The sequence below is a fragment of the Mastigoproctus giganteus genome, chromosome 8 (genome assembly GCF_048544385.1).
Source record: "Mastigoproctus giganteus isolate SK-2022 chromosome 8, ASM4854438v1, whole genome shotgun sequence".
Taxonomy (NCBI): Eukaryota; Metazoa; Arthropoda; class Arachnida; order Uropygi; family Thelyphonidae; genus Mastigoproctus; species Mastigoproctus giganteus.
The window spans coordinates 75,643,497-75,661,238 of record NC_143582.1 but is presented as its reverse complement, the minus strand read 5'-3'; the positions used below and the strand labels follow the sequence as shown (position 1 = coordinate 75,661,238).

The window sequence follows — 17,742 nt, the reverse complement described above, 5'->3', positions numbered from 1 at the left end:
TATCCCATCCTTGTAGAAGCAGTCTCTCCTGTTACCAAGCACAGATCACTGTGAAAAAATTCTACCCCATACTATGTATCGGTATGTGTTGCTAGGTTGTAGTTTTTTCTTAATTTCTGTATAATAGGCTTTACAAATAATTTCTTAATTACATGCCACTTTGTCAAACAGTGTAATAACAAAGTTATTATGTATTTCTTTGAGTTGCTTATATATTAATTTAGTATTATGTTGTTTGTCATGCTTGATTTGCAAATGGTCATATTTGTTACTGATAATATTTTATATTGTGAACAGTCACATATGGTATGCCTCTACAGGAATATTGTATTTGTATGAGGAATTTATGCAATTTCCTTAGAAATCATAGTATTACTATATTTTGAATGTTGATTTATTTATTGGTGAATTGGGTTGAAATCTGAAACCGAGTGATATAATATCTCCAAGCTCAGGGTATGGGATTATGTTTAAGCCGCAAGGTTATAATATGGTTATGATTGGGTCTACGTATCTGCACAAAGAAGGCCTGCGGTAAACACATATATATTGTCCACTGCTAATATTGCAAAGGTTGATGGCAGTTATTCTGTAATTGCATCTTTTTATGCTGGATGGTCTAGCATATTTGAATTATGTTATTAATAGATAGCAAATCATTATGTAGGTTAATTGTTTTACGTATATCTAAATTATCCATAATTTTGTTTTAAAAATATTAGACGAGTATAGAATTTTCTGGTTGTTTATTGGTATATAAAATATTGATTCTGAATTTGCTAATGATGTGCATTAGGCGACTAGACTTAAAATCATAATTATTATCTTTCCTGCTTAGGGCTTTGAGTATACTAAGTTTAATACTGAAAAGTGTATTATGTACTGAGCTAATATTTTTGGGATTGGTGTCCCATATCTTAAATAAGTCTAAAAAGGTCCCCTAATTTTTCTTCTTGGTTGTTCTTGGCTGTTTTTGATTTAGCATATTTTCTTTTGTTTTTTGATTTGTGTAATTTCTTGGTTGTTTGGAACATATTATAAACACAGATATCTTTCATATTGTTAATTATGTATTTTTGGTTGAATTTGTTATTCAGTCCATATGGGTATAAAATTTTATATTGCAATCTCTTCTTGCATTAATCTGGTTTTTGCCAAAAAGTCTGGAACCAGTGGTAAAAATATGTTTTTACCATCAGTCCTCTCCTCTGAATCGATGGATTGGGAGGAGAGGACCAGTGGGCACCAAGATCACCTGACCTTAACCCACTGGAATTTGCATTTTGGGGATTCCTGAAGGCACAGGTGTATGCTGTAAAAATCAGAGTTCTTTGTCATATTAGGGAGAGAATTACCAAGGATTGTGCTGCTGTCAATCCCAGTATGCTGAGAAGAATCCAAACAATCATGGTTCTCACCAGCTGAGAAAATGCATGGAGTGTCAGGATGGACACGTTGAACACATTGTAAAATGAGAGTAAGCATATGTGTAAATCCTATTGGTTCCAGACTTATCGGACACCCTGTAGATTATCTACTTTCTTGTTAGGCTTATTGTTAAAGATATTAATATCTGAGTGTGTTAAGTTCATTCTAACATGTAAATTTTTACTGGTTTGACTGATATATTTGCAATTGCAGGTGCATCAAGTTATCATATACATATTACGTTATTCATTTTGCAGAATATCTGTGCATGTTTCATTATGTGTAGTGTGGTTTGGATGCATATAGGGAGGTGAGACACAATTTGTTATTGCAATGTTGAAATTTAAGATTACATATTTAGTAATTCATTGTGATATGTATTAAGGTTCAGTTCTAGGCTATTAGAGCTAGAAGTGTTATAGAAGCATTAGCTGGTTTGCTCTGTGATGTATGTGTCAATATATTAGAGTTGTTAGGAGAACTATTCAGATCAGAAATAGTCTCCTTAGTCAAATTTAGACTACTCTGCCAATGTAGCATGTGTTTATTTAAGCTTCTAAGTATTATTTTTAGTATTAATGTTAATAGGTAATGTTAGTGGTAATAAATTTATCTAAAGAGCATAATACAGAAATTTATGAAGGTATATATTGATCAAGGTGTGTATATATAGTACATTTTAAGAAATTATAGGGAAAGAAGAATTATGAGGAAAGTTGAAAAGTTATAAAGTGGTATAAATAGAATAAGCTATCTTAGGTAGTGTATACTGAGCCTAAGCAGAGTTTATGTTTATATTTAATGACTTTTCCATATATTATTATATTATAATATATTATTATAAAATATGATATATATATATATATATATACACACATACCTATCTATCTATCTAACTATCTATATTTTGAGAGAAAAATCGAGTAAATCACAGTATGTTGAAAATTTCCCATCTTAGCTAAATGATTATACAAACAACAACGTTCTTACCAATGAAATTACGAAATTTGCAATTTCATATTTTTTCTATAAAATTAAACTTCTCATAGGTAAAAAAGCCTACACGCTCTGGATTCATTATTTTAACTAGTTTAACTACAACTTGTCATTTTATTTTTACTTTCTGTTCTGCTCTGTGCTACATAATAGAGAATATAGATTAAACTTTTCAGTTCTCACAGTTTTGTAGAAATTAGTGAAATTTATAAATTTTATATTTTTTATTTTTGTCCTTATCAGATGAGTAGTAATGTTTCTTCTCTATATATTCTTTTGGTAGCATGCAAAAGTATTATACGATTATGAATTTTTTTATAGAACGTTATTGTGGGCCTGTACCACAAATTGACAATGGATTTGCTGTAGCTGCTGTCAATGTCACTTACCAGGGACAAGCAGTCTACCAATGTTATGCTGGATTTGCATTCTCTAATGGTCTACCAACGGAAAGCATTCGTTGTACTGCAGAAGGTCGCTGGGAAAAGTTGCCAGTTTGCTTAGCATCTTCATGTTCTCCTTTACCCGAAACACCTCATGCTACTCAAGTAGTACTCAATGGCGGAGGACGTAGTTATGGAACTGTGGTTAGGTTTGAATGTGATCCAGGTTATTTTCGTTCTGGTGTACCTGTTATTCTGTGTATGAGTGATGGAAACTGGTCATCTCATCCACCACATTGTGAACGTAAGTTATATATGTAATGAAATTTTACCAGGTAGTTTTTGTTATATGTATTTTTGAATATATATTAATATTGTGGTAGAAAGGACAGAGCGATGTCATGTTTATCCATATAATGATATGCTTCAAATATTTAATCCTGGTGGAGCACTGGGTGGAGATTGGTAATTGATTCTTCTTGTACCTTCTTAATAGTGTCTGTATTCTTGTATGGGCTGTTTTTATTTAACCATTTATTTAGTGTTTCATTCTATGAAAGCTGAGTGTCCCTGAGAGAGAAGGCGACATTGTTTAATTTACTCCATCCTATCTGGCCAAGTACAGTTTGTCACGTAGCAAAACACTGCCTTCCATCACAAAGACATGCTTAGCACCCGAAAGCTTCTCAAAGTTCACCACTTGGCTGGTGAGAATTGTCACGGAAAATAAGAGCAATTCCGGTATAGTTTGTGGCCATGAACAGTAAATCAGCTGTAAAATCAAACTGTCAGCCTCAACTACCTGCAAAGTCAACCTGTTCCAAAAATCAACAGCTCACTGGCTAAAAGAAACCTTCCTGCAATCTAGTCTAAACCTCTTCCCCTGTAATTTGAATTTAATGCTCCCTAGTTCTGTAATTCTTCATAAAAGTGAAAATTCCATCTTTATTCATTTTACTAACCCCTCTCAGAGCCTTATAAACCTCACTCAGGGAACTTCTGAGGTGCTCAGTTGCCATGCTCTGTAGCCCACATAATTTGGAGTTTTTCCTTGTATTATTATTATTAATAGCCATATGGTGCAAGGAAGCCTGAGGCTTATGCTGCACCAGGAAAAAAAAAAGTTACCGAGTTACCCTGAGAGACAGAGACAGAGAGAGAGAGAGAGAGAGAGAGAGAGAGAGAGAGAGAGAGTCAAAAGTAGAAGGGAATCACCAAGAAAGAGAAGAATGATGATATCCAGCTCAGGACCCTGGGTATCATCATTCTTCTCTTTCTTGGTGATTCCCTTCTACTTTTGACTCTATCTCTCTCTCTCTCTCTCTCTCTCTCTCAGGGTAACTTGGGAACTTTTTTTTTTCCTGGTGCAGCATAAGCCTCAGGCTTCCTTGCACCATATGGCTATTAATAATAATAATAATAATAATACAAGGAAAAACTCCAAATTATGTGGGCTACAGTCCTTTTGCTGATCTCATCATGCAAGTTGCCCATCTTTTGACCCTTTCAAGAAGCTCAGTGTCTTTTTTTTTTTTTTTCCAGACATGGTCTCCATGCTTGAACACAGTATTGCAAATGTGGTCTTACAATTGCCTTATACAGTGGAACAATGACATCCATATCTCCACAGGAAAATATTTGATAAATTGTTGATAGGAGACTGTGGGATTTCCTTGCTGCTTGTTTACACTGTTCAGAAAACTTCATATCTGTCCAGATTATAACTCCCAGATCCCTTTCCTTTCTCTACTGTGGTTATTTCATCTCCAGCAAGTGTATAATTTATTTTGGAGTTGCTACTTCCCATTTTGCTGAATTAAAATCTAGCTGCCACTTTTCTGAGCATTCTTGCAGCCCGTTCAAGTCATCCTGAAGGATCACTGCTTGGGACTGATCATTAACTACTCTATTAATCTTTATGTCATCTGCAAATTTTGATGTCATGAATTCTGTTACTGAGTTTATGTTGTTTCTGATTTTCATAAACAACAGTGATCCAAGAACTGATCCTTGGGGAACTCCACTTGTGATTTTACACCAACCTGAAGAATATCCACTATCACAACCCTCTGCCTTCTGCCCTGCAGTCACCTAGCAATCCATCTTTAGAAATTTTCCAGACTGAGTCAAATGCATTGCTAAAATCCGCATAAACTGTGTCGAAATTATTTCCTACATCCAGCTCATGAGTAACTGTGTTAGAATAGACTACTAACTGAGTTAAATGTGATTTTCCTTTAACAAAACCATGTTGTGTTTTATTCAGAATGTCATATCTAAATGTCCCTGAATTGCACTCTTATTGCTTCTAAGATTTTCCTTACCACTGAAGTCAGACTAAAAAAACTTTCAAGCATAAAGTAAGGTCCTGGAGTTGCGCATATACCAAATAATTTTGACCATGGCCTCCAGAGAGTATATTGAACCATTATAGGTTGATTATGAGAGTATCTTTGGACTCAGGAGAAAGTAATTTGGACTGGAGAAGTGTCAGTGTATTGCCAATACATAAAAGTATTTCTAAGAGTGCAGTTGCAAACTACAGACTGATTAGTCTGTAGTTAGCAACTGCACTCTTAGAAATACCTTTATGTATTAAAGATAAAAGCTGTGCCTTTATCTTAACTACTGTAACATTTTTCTTCATCTTCCAACTGTCAACTGTGTAATCACTACCTGCAAATGATTCCTGTATTTTAAGCCCTCTGATATCATCTAATTTGTGAGTAATGATGGGGATAAGACTATTCTTATTCCTAGTATTTTCTCTAATATTCTGGTTTAAATAATAATCATCTAGTTTATTCAAAAAAATTTTCCCCAAGTGAGTTTCTCCTCCATTTATTCCAATTAATCTGGGATAGGACATTCCATCTGTATATAGAGACTTTCCTCATATTCTTTACAATCTTCTGGTCTGTAGATTACTCTCACACTCATTATACCTTTGCTTCCAACTAATTCACACTACACAAATTCTGTGCTGGTAGATGTACTGATAGATTTGGTCCTTGGGGTTGTCACAGATATTCTCTCAGATATGCCATACAAGCTGCATTTGCTACCTTGGAGTCTAAAACACTGATGGAACTGATATTCGGGCGACACTCAAGTCAAGTGGACCCAATTTTGGCAGTCTTAATGGTCTGTGACAACGAAATTCTCTGCTTGCACCTTCACAATGGTGGGACTGTTAGTAATCCTGGGTATAACCTCCATGCACAAGTACATGGTGGGTAACCACCCAGGTGTGATATCCACAAAGCAATATGGCCTTAGTTGCTAATGCTCCTAAAAAAAATGCAACAACAACAATACCTCTCGTGTTTGGGGTCTACATAAAAAAAAAAAAAAAAAAAAATGTAACTACAGATTTAGCAAAAGCTCTGCATAGTAATGCTTCCACACACTTAAATTTGGCAGATATAAAATGGTTTATGCTATCAACATTTTTCTGAAAATTAAGTATAATTAATAAATTTTTTCTTTCATTAAAACTAATGAGTATTTTGTACTTTTAGTGGCAAAAAATATATTAGTAATGATTAAAATTAATAATTATTGCAGTCTACTGGTAAATGGTCAAGCATGAGTACACTAAAATTTCAAAAGCCAAATATATATATATTTTTTTTTTCAAATATTAAAATTAAAATCTGACCCTGTTAGGGAATTGTATATCACTGTTACAAAAGGGGACAATACTACTCCTGCTACCAGGTTAAAAAAATTAATGATATCACCATTTTTTAATAATCATATTTGATCTTCTTTTGCTTAATAGTAGATATTCTTGCTTTAAATCTAATCAAATTCTCATTAGAGATTCACTAAAAACTCATTATAGATTTGGTCTTGAATGATATTTGTAGCAAAAAATGAGATGCAGTAGCTTGCTAATTTTATTTTTCCACTAACATCAGTTAATTAATTGTTATAATAAAAGATTCTTCAAAGGGAGTGCAAATCCAGTTGCAGTCCTTTTGCAATCTTTGCCCATTTATGGAAAATATTCTCTAAATTGTAGTAACTTCAGATGCTCTTTAATATTATCTTTAACATTGTGGTCCAGATTTGGTTCATTTACCAAGAGAAAATCATGAAGGGTACTAAAACACTTGGTGACATTTTTGATCATGTAAACTAAAAATTGTCTTTATACTCTGAAGTCAAAAATTAAGTTCATTGATTTGTGAAAAGATATCTATTAAAGGCAGCCTTTCCTCTCTCTCTCTCTCTTGTGAGAGAGAGAGAGAGAGGAAAGGCTGTTATAATAAATCTCTCTCTCTCTCTCTCTCTCTCTCTCTCTCTCTCTCTCTCTCTCTCTCTTGTGTGTGAGAGAGAGAGAGAGAGAGAGAGAGAGAGAGAGAGAGAGAGAGAGAGAGAGAGAGAGATTGCTCTCTCTCTGATATAATTATTATTATATTTTCTTCTTTTGATATTTGCTTTTGAAGGACCAGTGTTTTCTTGATCATATTGTATAGAATAAGAGTTCAGAATAAATTTGTAATACTCTCACAAGGTCTGTGAACAGTTCTTATTTGTATTCCAATAGCAGTTTTCTTAATAGTTCCAGTTTTCAATCACTGGTTAAACTTATACTTAACAGTTCTGCACAGTTCACTGTAACGAAAGTATACTGAAGATGCCATAATTTTTTTTTTATAAAGAAGCACATGGAAACCAAAATGTAAAAGGTGATCATGTGACATTGCTTTTTTCAATATTATAAGCATATATGTGAGGCTTTGATTATTTTAAAAGTTTGGTTGACCTATTCCATATTTTCTTTATTGTACTGTACCATAAACTGATTATTCTTTAAAATTGCATCATTGAGAATATATTTTATTTAATGGCTTAATAATCATAATTTCTGTGAAAACATCTGTTGTGCAAAAGTATGATATTCATTTCACATGTCCAAGAATGAGCTTAACTATTTTTGTTCCTTTATTTGTGTGTAAAGTATGTGTTTTCAGTAATATACGTGAAAAAGTGTGTTATTGAAAAGTGCTTTTTTAGATGTTTCAGTAAAATATCTAAAATAATTACTTGTAATTTTGAAATAATTTCATTTGAAATTTTATTACCTAGATGGATTGGAACTTTATGTCCACTCTGTGTAAGAAATTGATAGATTTAAAAATACATACATTAATTATTTTAGTTATGTTCATATTAAACTATGCTTTTTTTAAACCATAACTTTGCATATACCTTTAAAACTTTGACATAATTAATTAGCTGGAATATCAAATCTTTAAAATATGTGTAAAATAAAATTTGCTTTTTTAATATGAGTGTTAACATGAATATTAACATTGGTGAATCAATTGCACTTCTTGCTGTTAATGCTATATTTTATTACTTTTCATATTATCTTTATCCAAATTGGTTACAATCTCTGTTTTTCCATACTGTGTGTAAAAGACCAGGGTTCAGATCCTACCAAGATGGGAGGAACATTTATCAGTTTTTGTTTAATACCCAAGTGAAAATTTCCCCCCCCCCCACCTCTTTAGCACTATAAATAGTAAAAGAACCAACAGCCATGATAATGCTGATTTTTGTCAATTGTGTGTGGTTGTTCTTTGGCTCTGTTGGAAAACTTTGCTGCAGCTTCCTGAATCATTGTGTACCAAATTTATTATGCAATTGGATGGTTTAATGAAAATTTTAAAACTTTTAAATTTCTTTGTATGATTAACTTTTATTCTGTATGTTAAATTAAATACAGTATAAGTGATAAATTAATTATTAGTAGCAGGTTAAAACAACACAAATTAAAAAACACAAGGTACAAGGTTAATAGCCATAAATGAATTACAAACTTCTAACTTAGCATTATGAAAACAAATAAAACTCTATAAGATACGCAATATAATGCTGCCACAAATGAATAGTATTTGAATATTTATTTATTTTTCCTCTGATCAAAACTTGACGTCCTTGAAGCTTATCCCAGAAATTTTCTTGGATATGACAACTAGGGCTTCCTACCTACCTACCAAAATGCTGATGGAACTGATATTTGGGTGACATTTAAGTCAAGTGAACTGAATTTTGATGAAACCAGGTTGTTCTGTGACAACCAAATCCTCTGCTTGCATCTTCAGCACGATGTTGAGACTGTTAGTAACCCTGGGTATATCAACCATGTGCAAGTCTTGAAATACTGCACCTGGTATACTGGAAATGACCACCCAGGTCTGAACCAACTTAAGCAGGTGTTGTGTGGCATCCATTCCACACAGAGGAATGGTGCCTCTCTGTGGTAAAAGGCAATACTAGATGATATATGATTCCCATCAGCTTGTGCAACACCAACACTTTGTTTAATGGAGGCTTGAAGTGGTGAAACACATGTTTAGTCTCCAGAGCAAAGCTCCAGCAACCTCCTCTCCATCTCTTCCATTGTGCAATATGATTGGATCTTGCTCAAAAGACATCAATCTTCTTTACATTTCGAGGGTTCAGGTGTTTGCAGGCAAGCTGCTGAATAGCCCACACGACTAAACCTACTGGTAACTCTCTAGAAGGCATCCAGATCGGCTGGTGTATAATCTTGCTGTCCCTACTCTGCCAGATAATGACTGGAGGAAGTCCAAGTAGCGTGTGTATGTTAGGGCACTGTCAAGGTCACAAGGCTGGTACAATCTTTCTGTATGTACACCATATTGAAAATTTCATTACTTCATACAGCAAGCACCCCCACCTTTTCTTTATTGTTAAATACATCATGAATTGTAAAACTAACAAAACAAACTTATCTACAGAAAGATCTAAACCGCCCAAACACTTTTTTTGTTCATTTTGCAATTATAAGCAGTCTCAGTTCCAATCTTGATAATGTCTATTTCCACTTACAGTCTGCCAAGCCCCACTTACTTTTTTCTGACAGAATCCCAATTAATGGTTGATTCACCATGTCTCATATTGGTTGTTCTAATTATTCGCTGTACAATCCCTTTCACTTAAAAGGTGGTACTTTTGCATATGTCCATTCCAATATTCCCAATCAGAGACTTAGTAATTTGGAATCTCCTCTTTTCTATCTTCTCTTGCTTAAAAATCTCTCTACTCCATTCTGTCAGATTCATATGTTGCCTTTATCAATCTCCCAACTAATCACTTGGAACTATTTGACTTCCTTCCTTTTTTTGAAGCTTGACTTTCTCCAGTCCAACTTTCCTAACAGTAAGGTAATTTTCCTTGGTGATTTTTATGTTGACAGCTTTAGATGGCTTCAGTTTTCTAGTCACATGGACCAGTCGAAATGCTGAGGCTTCTGCAGTTATTAATGACCTTCCACAGATTGTTCATTTAATTACAAGAATACCAGGAAATCCTAACAAAACAGCCGACACTCGATATTTTTTTCGAAAACAGCTCTTCCAAATACACAGTTGAGGTGAGTGTCCTCTAGGTACTTTACTTCAGATTACAACTTGGTGATGGTCCCTTCTCCAATGGAGCCTTTCTCTCATGACCATTGTCAGCCTTGTGTTATTTGGCATTACAAGAATGCAAAGAGATTGGTGAGGGGAATAAAGGGGTACTCTTACTAAGAAAGGCTCTAGTTTTGCAAATGGAGCATGTGGAGACTAGGCACCCGCAAGGTGATCTGATTGAGGTGTTTAAGGCTTTGAAATGGATTGAGCAAGCTCAGTGCTGACAGGATTCTTCCTCTTGCTCAAACTCTGAGATACCTCAATTTGAATTTATATAACCATCCTTCCTCAATTTGAATTTATACCCCATCGGTACATGAGGGTGTATAAATTCAAATTGAGGAAGGTTGGTTGCAGAAGTTTGCCTTTAGCCAGCAGATTCCTGTTGCCGAAGCAAACTTCTATCTGTTGTTGTGGAAGTGGGTAGGATAGCTTAAATAAATTCAAGGAAGAACTAGCTAAACTTTAGGAGGGAATGAATAGGTAAATAGGAAGTGTTTTTTTTTTTTTTTTTTTGGCTGATGCTGTTTAAGCTTACTTTCTTGTATTATTTGCCACTGCTAATGTGAATAATGGCTATGTGAAACATTTATAAAATTTAAATCCAATAAACTTTCTTTCTAAGACTATGTCATGTTATATCATAAATATACACTGAACACTGATAAGATAGCTTATCTTCAGCATTAAATTGAATAAGTATGCATTAATACACTTGATGCTTTTTTATATATTCTTTTAGACAGCTTATGTTTAAAGGCCTTAAAAGAAAACGAAGACTTTCTATATATAACTATGTGGGATGTGTTAACTTCTTCCGAAGTTAGTTTCTTAAACATGTCTGGGCCCCTGATCAATAAGTTTTTTGCTAGTGGTGGGCTTCGTGGAGTGAGTTTGTACATGAAATTTTATAAATTTTTACATAAATGCTTTTATGTGCAAATTCTGATGCTAAAATGGATGACCTGCAAGATTTGTATTTTTGTTTTCCTTGGTGTAATTACTGTTTTAATTCTTCTAATGTCAATATTTGCTCAGATTATGTTAGTGAAATTATTCTTTTATGAATGAAATTTTTTTTCCTTGCTCCACCTTAAAATCTTTTCCTTTATCAGATAAGAATGTTGCATATTGCAATTGGCCTGCATCCCATAATACAAGTTTATTTTATGCATACACAAAGTTTTCAACAATTATAAAGCAGTTATTAATCATTCCAAACTAGGTTTTGAACAGGCTAAGAGTAGAAAACTTGCTTCTTGTCCAAACAGTAAGTAGTAGAGCATTCTGGTCTCTTCCTAAAGCTGTCTGAAAATTTTGCCCACATGTACTCACACTTCTGTTGAAATGTAATGATTCTATTGCCACCTCTACTTGAGATAAAACTCTTACTAGCATCTACTTTTCTTCTATCTCGTATATTGACAATGTTGGTAAATCCTCTCCTGCCACTCCAAATACACTTCAGTCAATGCTGCCAGTGTTCTTCTGTTAAAAATTGGCACACTATGGCCACCATAGATGCTGAAAAAAATTCTCAAACAAACAAACAAACTGTTAAAAATATGTCAGAAGAATTTTGAATAATCTTGATTCCATTAAAGCTCCAAGTCCTGATAGCCTTTTTCCACTTATTCTTAAAACCTGTGCTCCTGTTCTGTCTGTTTACACTTTCTTATTTTAGTGATGCCTTTTGTCACTCTCTTATTCCTTCTGGCTGGAAATTTCTCATATCCAGCCAGTTCCTAAAAAAAAAAAAACTGGCTAAATATGAGATCAGTTATTGTCCCAGTGCACTAACTTCTACTTTTTATAAAGTAATGAAGAAATCCATTAACCACCAACTCTAAAACTATCTTGAAATCTTTTATCTGATCAGTGGTCACCAATCAATATGGATTCCCTCAGTTTTGTTCCACTGGTGATATATTGGCTTCTGTCATCCATATATGGGCAAATCCAATGGAAAACTTTGAAACTCGAGCAGTTGTCCTTGATATTTCAAAAGCTTTTGATTGTGTTTGGTATAAAGATGTTCTATATAAGCTTCTATCTTATGCATTGTCAGCTTTTTTTGTAATTGGATATCCAGTTTTCTCTCTTTCTACTCACTGCAGTGATAGTGGATGGCTCTCTGTATTCTACCTTCTGTGCTAATGCTGATGTTCTCCAAGATCCAGTTTTCTCCAACTCTTTTCCTCTTGTATATTAATGACCTTCATCCATTGACTGGAAATCCTACCCATATCTTTACTGATGACAACACATTACATTCCACCTTCCAGTTTGAGAAGCCTTGCCCTGCACAAACAGCTTCAGCTTCTTGAATATCCACTACCAATTGCTCAAATGCAGATCTCCAGGTAATTCTCCATTGGGGCATAGCATAGTGAATTTCAGTACAGTCAGTCCTCATGTAACACGTGTTTACACTACACAAATTCGATCATACACAATTTATAAATAGGGGAACGATATCTTATATAACACGAACCGAATTCGCTTATGCACGATTCGCTTTTGTGTTTACAAGAAATGACAGTCGAATGCAGAATCACCCCCAACCGAACGCAACACGATAGGAATGAAGAGAAGATTCTGAAAATGTATTTATGTTTTTTATATCAGTGAAGGCGAAACACATTTCACCATAATAATGTAAAAACCAACACAATTCCAGCTATCGGTATAATCGCAGATGCAATTAAATCAAGTTTACTACCAGTTTATAACAGATTCCATTAGCAGAAACGCAACTGGAAATTGTTTTTATTGTTTTATGGTAGTAACCCCTAGAAATGTGCTTTAGTAAAATGTGAGGTGTTAATAGTGTATCTCTGCCTTTACGGTGTTGTTTATTCAGTTGCTACACGCGTGCAGCTTTGTTTATGTGTATCAAGCGTGTCTCCTTGTTTTGTAATTGTGCTTTATTCCCTAAAAATTAGTAAAATACTTAAAAGGTGTGAAAAGGAAGCGTCCTGGTGCAGACACTGCAGATTCAGAGAGAAAAAGAAAAGCAATATCGATAAACAGAGGCAGACTGGATCAAAAATACTTACCCGCAAAAATTTATAGTGACCTCATACTATGGTTTATGGGCAAAATCACACCGGCCTCCGGAATTTCCCCAGTAAGGCTTATGGCCAGTCAGCCTCTGTCGATAGAGAAAAAATATGAAATTCTGAAACGCTTTGAGCGAAATGAAAGACCATGTGATATTGCACGTGCTACAGACCTAAATGAGGCAACGCTGATAATTACAAAGAATGCAGAGAAAATAAAAACAACTTTCATATCTGGAACAACTCAAAGTGTAATTAAAATCCATTAGATTAAGACAAAGAATTGGAAGAGATGGAACGGCTGTAATCTGTTTGGATAGAAAATCAAACAAAAAACAAGTTTGCTTACGATAGAAGCAAAAGCATTAGCAATATTTTATTATGTAATAGTCGTAATAAAACATGTATTTTATTACAATTATTTATTGTGTTTGGTAATGTTTTGGTTACAAATGTGTGTTCAATCTTGGGTGGTCAGCACCTAACCCTATTTTTCCCATAGGATCTGTTGTTTATATTGCATGATTTTGCATTGCACGAGGATTTCTAGGAACACAACTATCGTGATATACGAGGACTGACTGTACTTCTAAAACTCAGCCCTTATATCTCACAAAAAAGATTCTTCTGCTCCTATGATTATCTTTGATGATGCTGAGATTTCTAGACATGATTACATTTCTCCGTTAGCAATTATCCTGATATCTAATCTCTCTCTCTCTTTCTTTCTCTCCTAAGCACATGACAAATGTTTCCTCTGCATCTAAAAAACTTGGTTTTCTCTTTCACTCTTGCCATTACTTTTCTTCTAAATAGTTACTCATCCTATATAGATCTAAAATCTGCTGTACCATGGAATATTGTTCCCAGCTCTGTACCAGCACCCCATATCCTCTCTGAGGCTTGTAGACTCCATTCAAAAGAGAGCAGTTATGTTAATTAATAACCCATCTCTTACAAAGTCTTTGAACTTTTGAAACTCGTGGCAGAGAAGAAAAATGCATAGAATGCATATAAATTATAAGGAGACAGATGCTTATTGTAGATATAAAATAGTCTGTAATCAAGTCACAAAAGACATTAGGCAAGCAAAGGCAGATTATGAGAAACCTTTGGCAAAGGATGCAAAGAAAAACAGAAAAGACTTCTTTACTTATGTAAACTCTAAAATGAAGGGGATGGATCAGATTGGTTGATGCTTCGATTGCTGATGATTTTGCTCAGGTAGCCGACAAACTGAATGAGTATTTTGCATCTACATTCACACATGATGATGATGACTTCTGTAGGGAAGTGGAGGCCAAAAGCTTATCAAACTCTAACAGAGAGTTAAATGATATTGTAATAACTGAGAGCAAAGTGGAGGAAAAATTGCTGAAGTTCAACTTAAGGAAGGCACCTGGGGTGGATGGGATCTATCTAGTTATATTAAAGGAGGCAGCAAAGGAAGTAAGCAGGCCCTGAGCCATAATTATGAGGGCATCTTTGGGCTCAGGGGTTGGTTCTCATGGACTGGAGATGTGCAAATGTATCCCCAATTCACAAAGGGGGAATCGAAAAGTGACATGAGTAGTTACAGACCTGTTAGTTTAGCTTCTGTTTCTGAGAAAATAATGGAGTCATTGGTTAAAGAAGCACTGCAGGATCATCTAGACAAGACTGCAGTTATAGTTCAGACACAGCATTGGTTTGTTAAGGGGAAGTCTTCTCTGACCAATTTGATTGGATACTATGATGTGGTCATAAAGGAACTGGATGTAGGGAATAACTTTGATATCATATATTTGGATCTTAGAAAGGCTTTTGATACTGTTCAACATGGAAGACTGCTTTACAAGTTGGAGCAGTATGGCATTAAGGGCAAGTTGCTACAATGGATAAAAGGATGGTTGAGTGGATGAAGACAGAGAGTGGGAATCAATGGATACTGCTCTTCATGGATTAATGTTATTAGTGGAGTTACCCATGGGTCTGTGTTGGGTCCATTGTTGTGTTCTGTATTTAGCAATGATATTAATTAATGTATATCAGGCGTAATGTCCAAGTTTGCAGGCGATACAAAGGTTGGTAGGTTGTTTGACAGTAAGGATGGTATGCTACTGCAACAGGATCTAGAAAAGTTGAGCAGATGGGCTCCGAGGTGGCAACTGAAGTTTAACATTGACGAATGCAAAGTACTGCATATGGGTAGCAGTAACCCCAGAGTAACATACCAACTGTGTGGTACTACACTCAGGGTGGTGGAGAATGAAAAAGACCTGGGGGTAATTGTGCAGTCAGATATGAAGTTTTCTGAGCAGTGCAGCCAGGCTGCCAGAGCAGCTCATGTGGGTATTGTCAATGATGTACAGGAATTTTTCTAGCAGGGATAAGAAGGTGATTATCTCCTTATATAAGCCAATGATCAGGCGAGACCTTGAGTACTGCATACCGACCCCCTGCCCTTGGGAGGAGATAATAAAAAACCATATGTGAAATCAAAAAAAAAAAAAATAAAGTCTGGAGTTCTCATTTTAGGAAAGATGTTGAGCTACTGGAATGAGTACAGAGAAGGGCAATGAGATTAGTGAGTGGAACAAAGGGCCGTTGTTACCAAGATAGGCTTAAGTTCTGCAAATTGCAGCATCTGAAGACTAGGCACCAGCAAGGTGATCTGATTGAGGTATATACGGCCTTGAAAGGTTTGAGCAAGCTGAATGCTGATAGGATTCTTGCTCTTGCTCAGATTCCTTACTTGAGTAGACATAAATTCAAATTGAGGAAAGACAGTTGTAGAAAAGATGTGCGGAAATTTGCCTTTAGCCAGTGGGTGATTGATTGCGTGAACAAACTTCTATCTGTAATTTTGGAAGTTGACAGCTTAAATAAACTCAAGGCTGAACTAAAACTTTTGGAGTGAATGGATGAGTGAAACGGGAAGGGTTTTTTTTTTGGTTGAAGCTATAGAAGCTTGCTTTCTTGCCTCTACTAATGCTAACTTCCTGTCTCATAGATGCTCGGTTTCTGCAGCATACCTTTTCTGTAGATACTCCTATGGGTGCTGTTCTTTTGAATTGGCTTCCATAATTCCCCTTTCTCTTCTGAACCAGTTTGAACACATGCCACAATCAATCAACATTCATTTGTTCCTCATTTGCCCCTTTAACGTGCATTTTTTGGAACAACTTTCCTTCATAAAATACAGAAGTTCATGTCTAATATTAACTAGTATCTTTTTTTTATCTTGCTAACCTTTAGCCCACTCACCAGGATTGCCCTTAAGCATAGGGAGGGCAGATAGTTGCCTGGTGTGCCAAATTGAAAAGGGAACCATTTTTTTTTACAATGTGAGACCAAAAAAAAAAAAAAAAAAAAAACATAATTAAGGTTAGCTTTCATATGATGCACTCATTTCTTATCCCGTGTAATATTGCCATTTAACCACCACTATAACGGTGAGTGCACTGTCAAAGTAACAAAATTCTGTGCAAGCTGACATTACTGTATCCTACCAAAGTCAATTTTTTTTTTTTTTTTTTAATGGCAGCATAAAGTCTAGCAGTGGCCCTGCTACTTACAGTATCCAGTACTGTAATTTGAATACCTTTTGTGTTTAAGGTTTTCTTAAAAAAAAAAGATAAAAGGTTATATTGATGTTATTTACAAATAATAAATATGCTTTTTTTTTTGCCTAATGCTTAAACTGCATATCTGAGAAACTCGTTGAATTCTCTATCATTAATTCAGTGTGCCACTAAATTTGCCTTTGACTAGCAATGAATGATGATGTGATCTAACAAACTTTGCTCATGCCATGCCATAAATTAATCACAGAAAGCAAACATTCATGTATTAACTCTAAAACATTATGTGTATTTCACATTACTGTGTTCACTTCTAAGTTTGAGGCTATAAGAAGTGTTTGATAATCAGATGTTCTTGATAATCAGATGCTGGATTATTAAACTATTGATGTATTTTAGGAAATTAAAAGGAAACTAAATAATAGTAATGACTGGAGAATCACTTGAAAGCAGGGCCATTACCTGATATAAAATTAAGACAGTGCTTTAACCATCATATTTGATTTAAGATAGAGATGCACATGTAGAAAATTGGAACAGAAGACCTTGTGTATATGGTAAAGTTGCTTATATCATATGAAAAGGTTGCCTGCCCCTCCCTTGGAAGGAGATCATAAAAGTTGTGAAATTAAAAAATAGTGAAATCAGTGATGCCCTATAGGGCATAATTGATTTCACCCAATTTTTTTTACTTAATCAAAAATTTACCTTAATCAAAATTTCACCTTAATAAAAAATTTTTCACTTAATTTTTGATTAAGAAGTTTTTGATTTGGAACTTTTTGTTACAGTTAAACATTTATCAACAAGAAGGGGTACAGTTCTACCAGAAGAAAATGTCATTTTGATTGTCATA

At 34.7% G+C, this 17,742-nt stretch overlaps 1 protein-coding gene across 1 annotated transcript in view; it reads left to right on the top strand.

Annotated features, from left to right (window-relative positions):
* The window catches only part of LOC150081645 (uncharacterized), a 981,095-nt gene that overhangs the window by 249,879 nt on the left and 713,474 nt on the right, over window positions 1–17,742 (top strand). The window contains exon 14 of the mRNA XM_090380575.1: window positions 2,746–3,111. Within this exon, the coding sequence (XP_090236701.1) occupies window positions 2,746–3,111 (366 nt within the window). The remainder of the gene's footprint in view (window positions 1–2,745; window positions 3,112–17,742) is intronic.